At 41.2% G+C, this 12223-nt stretch overlaps 1 protein-coding gene across 2 annotated transcripts in view; it reads left to right on the top strand.

Annotated features, from left to right (window-relative positions):
• tspan2b (tetraspanin 2b) overlaps nucleotides 1-12223 on the top strand; it is a 36186-nt gene that overhangs the window by 12831 nt on the left and 11132 nt on the right. For both annotated transcript variants that reach the window (XM_061904488.1, XM_061904489.1), the window contains exon 2: nucleotides 7565-7667. In XM_061904488.1, the coding sequence (XP_061760472.1) occupies nucleotides 7565-7667 (103 nt within the window). The remainder of the gene's footprint in view (nucleotides 1-7564; nucleotides 7668-12223) is intronic.

Genomic DNA, 12223 nt, shown 5'->3' with positions numbered 1-12223 from the left:
AATGCATTATTAAAATTAGCTTAAGAAAACACTCCACTAAATGTTTGTTTGTGTCTTTTCAGGCTGTATAATGCATATGTTCCTTCTTGACTGCACTTAAATATAGAATATATTTATATTATTCATATATCATATATATAATATATGTTATATATTATTTACCATTATTATTATTGTCTATTGTGAGCAAACTGTGGTGCTGAATTTCCCCCAGGGATCAATAAAGTACTTTCTATTCTATTCTATTTTTTACCTAAGATGACATTATTCTTACCATATTGGGTTTTATACTTTCCGTTTTTAATGTTGTTACTTTACTGAATAATTTTTTATACATTTTTATTTATTTGCATACCCTAAGGCACACTGCAATCTATTGCATTCAGATAAATGCCAAATGTTCTAAAATACTGTATATATATATATATATATATATATATATATATGTATATATATATATATATATATATATATATATATATATATATATATATATATATATATACACACATATATATGGGCTCTACCGAGGATGTCGTTGTGGTTTGTGTTGTGGTTCGTGCAGCCCTTTGAGACACTGGTGATTTAGGGCTATATAAATAAACATTGATTGATTGATTGATATATAGTGTTTTTATTCTTCAATTAGTTAATATTAACACATTTGATGTTAAAAATGTTATCAAACAGAATAGGGTATGAAAAATAAGATCACAATTACTTTGGTGAATAACTAATTACTCTTACAATGAGGTAACTGAGTTACTTTTTAGGAGAAGTAGTTTGTAACTGTAACTAAGTACTTTTTTACGGTAAGATGACCGACTCTGCTCAGTAGTGATCTATAAAACTTCTTTAACACAGGTGTACATTTAATGTGGCCGGTGGATTACTCACACAGGTCAAATTCTCAATCCAAATATACAAGGAGAATATTAAAGAGCCAAATACTCTCCCATTGGATGATAATCTGTTTGGAATTGAACATAAAACCTGTCCTTAAACTATTCATGTTGGCTCACATATAATGATAAAGGTGAAAAAAAACGCTGATGTATGACCATCAAAACAGGCCCATGTCTATAAAGGACACAAAATATCCATCTAAATAAACCCAACCTTCTAAACATACTTCTCAACATGTCCTGACGAAGTGGCTGGATTTTATTTGAGACGTTTATTGTTTTACCCCAACCGTAGACCTACAGTTGTGGTGGGAGTAGGAACTTGATATGAAGATAATGGAACAAAGGATTTGTAGAAAGGAGGAAACGGCCTCAAGAATACAAATGTGGGAAGTCTTGTCAGGCCTGAACCCACGGACATGCAGTCAGGGTAGACAGGTGAAACAGAGCTTCATTGTTTTGATAAAAAATGTTCTGTGTGGAGTTTGCATGTTTTCCCTGTGTAGGTTCCTACCGGGTACGCCGGCTTCCTCCCACCTCCCAAGACATATACCTGGAGATAGGTTGATTGGCAACACTAAAAGGCCCTAGTGCAGTGGTTCTTAACCTGGGTTCGATCGAACCCCAGGGGTTCGGTGAGTCGGCCTCAGGGGTTTGGCGGAGCCTCCGCCACGGAATTATAGACACATCCGAATTATTGTGTAAATAAAAACTTCTCCCTTTCGGCGTATTATGGATACCCCCAAACAATGTTCCCTCTAATTTTCCATCTGATTTGCAGGTTTTTTGATTTATTGAAACTTTTAACTAGCAGATTGCAAAGGAAGAGAATACATTATATGAAACAGTAAAGTTTACACAGTACAGTACATATTCCGTACAATTGACCACTAAATGGTAACACCCGAATAGGTTTTTCAACTTGTTTAAGTTGGGGTCCACATTAATCAATTCATGGTAATGTGTGTAAGGTGTGTAATTTGTTGTGCAATCATGCACTGTGTTGGTTTTGTTCCGTGAACAAGGTGATGTTCATGCACGGTTCATTTTGTGCACCAATAAAAAAAACATAAGTTTTTCTTGAATTTGAAAAAAGGAAAACATTTTATTTTTCACTAAAGAAGGGTTCGGTGAATGCGCATATGAAACTGGTGGGGTTCAGTACCTCCAACAAGGTTAAGAACCACTGCTGTAGTGTGTGAATATTGTCTGTCTATCTGTGTTGGCCCTGTGATGAGTCTGCAACTTGTCCAGGGTGTACGCCGCCTTCCGCCCAAATGCGGCTGGGATAGGCTCCAGCCCCCCTTCCCATGATCCCGAAAGTGATAAGCGGTAGAAAATGGATGAATAATAATTGATACAATTAATATTAATATTTGTTCATTAAACTGTGTTAACAATGTATTTTCTGTATATCACAATATGTTTTTTCGCAACATTTTAAAATGTAATTAAATTAAATTATTAATTAAATGTAATTAAGCAAAACTTAATTAAATGTCCATGTTTTCTGATTATTTACAATGTAGGAAATCCTTCTTGTCTGCTTAAAGTGTAGGCGAATTGCCAGATTTTGTGCTGAGTACACTTATGGAATACCGTACATCACAAAAAAAAAGACAATAAAATGCAAAGTATATTTTTCTCATTTAGCGTGTAAGCGAGACTTTCCTGTCTGTTCTAATGCACAAGTATTTTGCACACTTTCACAATATTATGCTAGACCCACTCGACGTCCATTGCATCCGGTCTCCCCTAAAGGGAGGAGTCACCCACATCTGATGTCCTCTCCAAGGTTTCTGATAGTCATTCACATCGGCGTTGTGGGTTTTTCCTTGCCCTTATGTGGGCTCTGAACAGAGAATGTCGTTGTGGCTTGTGCAGCCCTTTGAGACACTTGTGATTTAGATGAAGAAGAAGAAGAAATCCTTTATGTGTTTATTCCAACATGTACAAGACACATCAGAACTGAAATTAAATTTTCGGCAAAGTCCCGCTAAGAGCAGACATAAGTTACAGGGGGGGGCAAGACAGCGCTCCTTAAAAAGATGAGAAAAGGGTGACATTAGCAGAGGGGTGGGGAGTAAAAAAATATAATTCTAAGGCTAGACCCTCAGGACAGGTCTGGACTGAGTCGAAGGAAAAAAACTCACATAGCATGGCACACATTAAACATACATATATCACACCAACTTGCAACAGAGGGAGGGTTGGGTTTGCGGAGGCCAGATGTCGCTCTATAGCGCCGCTCAGCCATCCACAGCCCCAGTGGAGTTAAGCGGTGGTGAAGGCGTTGATTTGAAGGGTGGGGATTATGCGTGCGTATAAGCCCAATTAACTTGGGAGAGATGATGAATGTATGACTGAGGCCGATAAAGTTCGGCTACAGATGTTGACAAAAAGGAAGGGCAAAAGCGTCTATCTTTGAGGAGTCTTTGGGAGAGTTTCTTCATAACAGCCTGTTCCCATGCCAAGGCCATTCAGGGAGTCAAAATCGTAGATAAAAAGTTGTTTTCCTTCGAGAAGACAAAATAGTGACTTATCTCCTCTGTTGTCAGTGCTGGATTTTCTTCAATTCCAATTAATTATTCCTTTTCTGCAAACTTTTCCAAGATGAGATCCATTTTGCGATTCAACTCAGAAATCGCTGTGTTCCCACAGCTCGACCCAATCCTTCCATTGTGTTGAACAGCCGTTGGGCCCCTAGAGTGGCTGCTATTGTCTTCCGAATTTGTCGATACACCAGAGCAATGCCCAGCCCAATCAGCAAATGCCCCGCAATCACAGCGCAAAATAGGTAGATGTCTTTGACGTCCTCGATGGAAAGGGCTTAGAGGCACATGATCCTCCATGTGTTCCAGAAGTCCCTCACGTAACCCGCAGCGATGGTTCCGTCAGGGCAGCCAGGCTCCCCCGAACCTCTTTTTCTTGTCGAAAAGACAGTGTCAATTGCGTCAAAAGTCTAGCTGATCATATTCATATTGAAATTTGGATTAGAGGACAGCGCAAAGAAAGAGGCTTTTAAAAAGTTCAGACAAGGACAAAGACAAAGAGAGCAAGCAAGCAAGGACGGAACGGAGAGTGTGACCGCCCTCACCAGAGGCTAGAATGAAAACTTTGAGACACTTGTGATTTAGGGCTGTATAAATAAACATTGATTGATTGATTGACTGAAGTAGTCGGCACTCAGCGCCAATAGCTGCTGAGGGTGTAGCTATTTCTGTTCTGCTAATTTTACACCAAGACTTTATACACATAATCAAACTCTAGATTCTAGTTGCTATAGTACTCTTAATCGCCACACTCACAAAGTCAGTATGAATTGGTGTGGCATATGTGAGCTAACTGGCGCTTGTTGCTACCATCCTTTTTCACAGAAAAAGAAAGCGGGTTGGGTTTTAAAAAAATCGATATTTATACAAAGAAAATAAAAGAAAGCTATTTTGATGCGCTGCTGAATGAATGTATGCAACTACCAAAATGGAGAATAAAACCACAAAACATCTCCACAATGAACTGTTAGACCAGGGGTCGGCAACCTTTACCACTCAAAAAGCCATTTCGACCCTTATCACAAAATGAGGAAGACGACGGGAGCCGCAACTATTCTCGCCAACATCTGCTGGTGGTCACCCAGATGAAAAAAATAAGGGCATGCTATGAAGCCATTGCCTTGAACACCTTCTACAACATGTTCAAACTGCTTGCCAGTCCAGTAACATGTTGTGAGAGGTTTCCGCAGATGCATGCACACGACTGGAAGGCATACTGGGTGACACAGAGTACACTGACGGTTGTGATATAAACAACTTTAACACCCCTACTAATATGCGCCACATTGTGAACTCACACAAAAGAAGAATGACAAACACATTTCGGGAGAAAATCCTCACAGTAACACAACATAAATGCAACACAACAAATACCCAGAATCCTTTGTATCCATGAAACTTCCTGACTATGTTATACACCCCGCGAGCACGCCCTTAATATTGTAGTCCGAGTGAAAATTGGAGAACGTTGACTCCGGGTGATGCCTGGGGTGATGTCCGGGAGAGGCATTGAATACCGGAATCTCCCCGCAGCAATCTGGGGGGTAGGCGATTGTGCAGCTGAGCCGCATCAGAGTTGCCAAAGAGCCGCATGCGGCTCCGGAGCCGCGAGTTGCCGACCCCTGTGTTAGACCAAACAGAAGGTGATCAAAGTACAGTACTTAACATGAATAAAGGCTTTTTTTCCATGATCCGTTGCCCGGATCATGTTTTGTTCTGTTAGTTTGACTCCCTCAGTTCTGTTTTCAGCTCCCTTGGGTTTGTGTGTTATTGGTTGCCATGGGTGCTGATTAATTTCACCTGCCTCCGATTCGGGACGCTCAATCTTCTTCCAGGCACTAATCAGAAAGCTACTTATTTCCCATTTTCGCCACACTCAGTCTGGTTGTCTTATTTGCTTCCTGCAACAGTTACGTCGTTAACCTTATTTGATTCCTGAGCTAAGCTCCGCCATTTGGTTTGCCTGTTTCAATGCTAAGCTTTAGTGCTAGCTCTTAGCTTTGGTTCCTGTGCTATCAGCACACTTGTTTTGTTTGTTTTGTATGCTGTATGATTAATGAGAATAAATCATTGTCTCACCTGCACCTTGCCTCTGGAGTTTCCGTCTGCATCTTGGGAAAATGACCCCACGGAGTAAAATTTCATTTTTTCTGAAAGAGCACAGGTGCATGTACGTCACATACAAATAAAAGGTTAGACAATATTCATAAAAGTAAATACATGTGACTAAGAAGTATTTGATAACATTTTATGAAAGTGAATTAAATCATTCTCTTTTCTTTTTCTATACACATGATATTAATGAAATATTTTTTAAAAAAGTGCCTCACGTGCCTTGAACCTCATCGCACCTCACTACCTCAACCCAATAATTATAAAGTTTGTAACCCATGTGCAACAACAAAGACATTTAGCTTACAGAATTGTTGTTTTGACTCTCTGCACTGACTGGATTATCCTCAGAGGACATCTTCTAGTGAAAGCTTTTTTAATTGAGGTGTCAAGGGAGCGCCCGCTGCAGTTTTTGTCCTCCACATCACCTCCGATCTCACAGGAAGATTCAACATCAGACTCCTCCGACCACTTAAAATAACATTTTGCTGTAGTCATGGTTTTCTTGTGAACTGTGCTGAGAACACTTTTATCCAGCATATACAGTAAACCGAATGAGGGAAAGTATGAGCAGCATGAAACCGCATTTCCAAACAAACAGGAGGGCCTGTTTAGGATCAAGGTGCCACACTGCTGCACACAGCCAAAACCAAAGACGGTTTGGAGCATAATTTCTTTGGGGGGGAACAAAGATCTAACCAGCTCCTTTTAAAAGTTGTGACTTTCCATTTGGTCACCATTTAATTTTGCCCTAACCAAAAGTAAACTTTTATGTTGCTAAATACATCTGCTCAGTAGCAAAGGGTGGAGGTCACTTGTGGAAACATTTGGTCACATCTGCTGCATTTTGTTGGACAAACCACAATTAGGCCAGGAAAATGAACGAGCCATGCATAAGGCAGAAAAAAATACACGGCCACTATTCATTTTCATTATAAAGTTGTTGCTTTCACAATCTGTGCTGAAATAAATCTACAACAATGTCAAAACCAACACCCTGAAAAACGTACTACAAGAGAAGCCTAGTAGGTTAATTATATGCTTGACCACTGCTTCTCAAACAGTCTTGCCAAATCCTTAGAAGGAAAAGTAGCTATTGACTTTCCTATAAGTTGCTATAAATCACCGGGTGACATCACCGCCTCATTTGCATAATTGATTACAATGGCCGCTGTAGGAGAGAAGAAAAGTGTCATGGAAAAGATTTTAAACAATAGTTTAAACAAATGGTATGCATAATACGTTTTGTTTTTTCTTTAAATTTAAATACATTCATACGTTCTAGACCAAAAATCACTTCATATTCTGTAATGCTCACTAGTTGAGTTTATACCAAAATGGGTACATGAATGATAGAGCAGAGGATTGGGAGAATGTCATGTGGTCAGATGAAACCAAAATAGAACTTTTTGGTATAAACTCAACTCGTCGTGTTTGGAGGAAGAAGAATACTGAGTTGGATCCCAAGAACACCATACCTACTGTGAAGCATGGGGGTGGACACATCCTGCTTTGGGGCTGTTTTTCTGCTAAGGGGGACAGGACGATTGATCCATGTTAAGGAAAGAATGAATGGGGCCATGTATCGTGAGATTTTGAGCCAAAACTTCCTTCCATCAGTGAGAGCTTTGAATGGTTGACCAAATACTTATTTTCTACCATAATTTACAAATAAATTCTTTAAAATTCCTACAATGTGAATTCCTGGATTTTTTTTTTCACATTCTGTCTGTCACAGTTGAAGTGTACCTATAATGATAATTACAGACCTCTGTCATCATTTTAAGTGGGAGAACTTACACAATCGGTCGCTGACTAAATACTTTTTTGCCCCACACTATGCAGGAGGTGCGTATCTTTTTAAGTGTTAATTTTTGTGCTGATCCACATTAGGATTGTCTGGCCTTGCTGAGGTCTGTTCTGGACTCAGTGCCTTGTTATTCTTTATTTCTGTGTTTCATGTGATCACAATCTTTGTACTTAATCTCCCCACAGCTAATGGGATCCTTTGTTATGGCAGTGGGACTCTGGCTTCGTTTTGACCCAGAAACTGTGTCCTTGCTCAACGGTGATAAGGCTCCGGACACATACTTCATCGGTATGTACTACTACTTCTCATATGTTGCATTATTGTCTCTATAAGTCAAAAACTCTCCGTGACTTCCATCTGAAACAGATACATATTGTCTATGACTGTTGATTATGTTTAAAGTACCACTTCGAACTATAACATTCAGTATTTCTTGGAACCGTTTCATTCCATAAGTTTATTCTGAATGTGGGGTAAGTGCACTGCTTTGTTGTCATGTTCTACCGAACCAAGCCACCCTGCCTCCATCTTATTCTTCCTCAAGAAAAGGGCTTGTAAATTGGACACACGTCTATATGCTGCTCCACTTTGCCGTTCTTCACGAGAGACATTCCTACCGCAAGGCGTGGTGCCACAAAAAAACACTCCATGACCACACATAAAAGCCACACAAATCTTGGACGCAACAGAAATCCATCCATCCATCTATCCATCCATTTCCTACCGCTTGTCCCTTTTTGGGGTGGCGGGGGGTGCTTGAGCCTATCTCAGCTGCATTCGGGCGGAAGGTGGCGTACACCCTGGACAAGTCGCCACCTCATCGCAGGGCCAACACAGATAGACAGACAACATTCACACTCACATTCACACACTAGTGTTGCCAATCAACCTATCCCCAGGTGCATGTTTTTGGAGGTGGGAGGAAGCCGGAGTAACCGGAGGGAACCCAAGCCGTCACAAGGAGAACATGCAAACTCCACACAGAAAGATCCCGAGCCCGGGATTGAACCCAGGACTACTCAGGACCCTCGTATTGTGAGGCACATGCACTAACCCCTGTTGCCCTGTGCTGCCCGCTACAGAAAAATCCTTCCTATAATATTTCATAGTGCCAGCTCCAGCTCGTGGTGCCCAAGACCAGACTTAAAACTAGGGGGGACAGGGCCTTCTCTGTGGTCGGCCCTAAGCTCTGGAACACTCTGCCCATCCATATTCGAACTGCTCCCACAGTGGAGTGTTTTAAGTCTTGTCTTAAGACCCATTTTTATTCTCTGGCTTTTAACACTACATGAGTTGTGTGGTCTACTGTTGCCCTCCGTGCTTTAAAATTTTGATTTGTATTTACTGTTTTAATTGCTTTCAGCCTTAAAATCGTTTTTATCATATTTATTTTATATTGTTTTTATATTGGTTTTGTGTATATTTATTTTTATTTTTTGTTTTTATTCAGTCATTGGTGGAGCTCCGGAGAGTATTTGAATGTTGTTTTTAATGTTGTTGTGCAGCACTTTGGAAATATTTTGTTGTTTAAATGTGCTATATAAATAAAGTGGATTGGATTGGATTATAGACAATTACTGTACATACACTCCGAGACTGCTTTTGTTGTCTGTATTTCATCCCACAGTTGAAGATGAATAACAGGAAATGAGCGCAGTGCACAGAGGTGAACTTAGGCCTATCTGGGGTCAGCGGATAGCCGTAGTAACTGGTAGCATCAAGTCAAAAGAATATGTCACATGACTTGAAATGCCGAGAAGTGGAGCATTTGTGAACACCCAACATTAACACATTAGTAGAAGCATTTAAGTCTCACCTTAAAACTCATTTGTATACTCTAGCCTTTAAATAGACCTCCTTTTTAGACCAGTCGATCTGCCGCTTCTTTTCTTTTTCTCCTCTGCCCCCCTCCCTTGTGGAGGGGATCCGGTCCGATAACCATGGATGAAGTACTGGCTGTCCAGAGTCGGGACCCAGGATGGACCGCTCGTCGGGACCCAGGATGGACTGCTCGCCTGTGTATCAGTTGGGGACATCTCTATGCTGCTGATCCGACTCCGCTTGGGATGGTTTCCTGTGGACGTGACTCTTGCTGCTGTCTTGGATCCGCTTTGAACTGAACTCTTGCGGCTGTGTTGGAGCCACTATGGATTGAACTTTCACAGTATCATGTTAGACCCGCTCGACATCCATTGCTTTCGGTCCCCTATCATTGTCACTGGCGTCCCACTGGGTGTGAGTTTTCTTTGCCCTTATGTGGGTTTTTCCGAGGATGTCGTAGTCGTAGTGGTTTGTACAGTCCTTTGAGACATTTGTGATTTAGGGCTATATAAATAAACATTGATTGATTGATTGATTGAGTAAAACTTAGGTAGCCGGCATGTGCAAAATTTATAATTTGGGGTTTCAGTTCAATTCCTTTGCAAATAATTTATGTGAATTGAATTGGCTCCAAGAGGAATTAAAAACATTAAATGCCCATCATCGACAATCCTCTTGTAACACAAGAACTTGCGTGCCTTTCCGTTTTACTCAAGGTGTGCTCGCATTATCGACATGTTAGAGAAGGTCTGTGGCTTGATTGCCACATAGCCTGGTTACTCAGCCACCTCAAGCTCCCGCTCACCTCTTCCTGTTATCTGTTTTGGCGGGGCGGTCAGTGTCGGTGGGGCGTGAGACCTTCCAGTCAACTGTCAACACCGTGTATAGTGAGGGTGGTGTGCTGTTGACCTCTACTGCGGCTGTTGTGGATCGGTGGAGGGAATACTCCGAAGACTTCCTCAATCCCATAACACGTCTTCCTTTGAAGAAGCAGTGCTTGGGCAATCTGCGGTGGGCTCTCCTATTTCTGGAGCTGAGGTTGCCGAGTTAGTTCAAAAACTCCTCGGTGGCAAGGCCCCGGGGGTGGATGAGATCCGTCTGGAGTTCCTTAAGGCTCTGGATGCTGTGGGGCTGTCTTGGTCGGACTCTGCCAAGGCTGCCCTTTGTCACCGATTCTGTTCATAACTTTTTTGGATAGAACTTCTAGGCGCAGTCAGGGTGTTGAGGGGATCCGGTTTGGTGACTGCAGGATTAGGTCTCTGCTTTTTGCAGATGATGTGGTTCTGATGGCTTCAACTGGCCAGGATCTTCAGCTTTCACTGGATGGGTTTGCGGCCGAGTGTGAAACGACTGGGATGAGAATCAGCTCCTCCAAGTCCGAGTCCATGGTTGTCTTTGGAGGGGAGTGTCGTCTCCAGGTTGGGTAGGAGATTTTTCCCCAAGTGGAGGAGTTCAAGTACCCAGGAATCTTGTTCACCAGTGAGGGAAGAGTGGATCGTGAGATCGATAGGCGGATCGGTGTGACGTCTTCAGTAATGCAGACGCTGTATCGATCTGTTGTGGTGAAGAAGGAGGCAAAGTTCTCAATTTACCGGTGGATCGACGTTCCCTTCCTCAATTAAGGTCATGAGCTTTGGGTTATGACCAAAAGGACAATATAACGGGTACAAACGGCCAAAATTAGTTTCTTCCGGGAGGAGCTCAAAGTAAAGCCGCTGTGTCTCCACATTGAGAAGAGCCAGATGTGGTGGTTTGGGCATCTGCTCAGGATGCCACCTGAACGTTTCCCTAGGGAGGTGTTTAGGGCACGTGCGATCGGCAGGAGGCCACAGGGAAGACCCAGGACACGTTGGAAAGACTATGTCTCCCGGCTGGCCGGGGAATGCCTCGGGATCCCCCGGGAGGAGCTGGATGAAGTGGCTGGGGAGAGGGAAGTCTGGGCTTCTCTGCTTAGGGTACTGCCCCAGCGACCCGAGCTCGGATAAGCGGAAGAAAATGGATGGATATATATATATATATATATATATATATATATATATATATATATATATATATATATATATATATATATATATATATAAATATGTATATATATATATATATATATATATATATATACATATATATATATATATATATATATATATATATATATATATATTTATATTTATTTATTTGTTATATATAATATTAATTATATAGCAGGTGGACCTCAAAATAATGTTTTATTGAAGAGGATCATAGAAAACTCACAATCATACAACTCACCTTTTGAGTTGTAATTTGATAATATATTTTAATATACAATGAGGTGGCGACTTGTCCAGGGTGTACACCGCCTACTGCCCGAATGCAGCTGAGATAGGCTCCAGCGACCCCGAAAGGGACAAGCGGTAGTTAATGGATGGATATATATATATATATATCCATCCATCCATTTTCCTACCGCTTGTCCTTCTCGGGGTCGTATATATATATATATATATATATATATATATATATATATATATATATACACACACACACACACACACACATTACAGAGATAATGCTTGCTGTGAACATGGCTATATTTTCCGAATATAGCCATGCTATATCCTCATCACTTGCCATGTAATACAATATGGCCGTTTGCCGCAAAATAAAGGCTTGGTCTTCCAAAACGGTGACATTGTAAAAGCATTTTATCACGTCACTACATATGTTAATTTTTGAGTTCTCCATGTTGCTATCAGGAGAAGGTCAGGTCCTCACGGCAGGTTTAGTGCTACACGTGGCTTTGACACTGAGTGTGCTGTTGTCACAAACACAACTGGGACTTGTGTGCGTTCCCATAGTTTCTTGTCCACACAAACCCTCTCTTTTCAGACTAATGTAAACATACAGGTGCATCTAAATCAATTACAATCTTGAAGATTTTTAAGAAATACATTCTTTTATTATTTCCCTGTGTGTAGTCCATCCTGTGGTGAGGTGGGGACTTGTGCAGGGTGCACACCGCCTTCCTCCCAAGTGCCACTGGT

The sequence above is a fragment of the Nerophis ophidion genome, linkage group LG06, assembly GCF_033978795.1.
Source record: "Nerophis ophidion isolate RoL-2023_Sa linkage group LG06, RoL_Noph_v1.0, whole genome shotgun sequence".
Taxonomy (NCBI): domain Eukaryota; kingdom Metazoa; phylum Chordata; class Actinopteri; order Syngnathiformes; family Syngnathidae; genus Nerophis; species Nerophis ophidion.
Note: the sequence above shows the minus strand (reverse complement) of the source record. Positions and strands in the feature narration are given on the sequence as shown.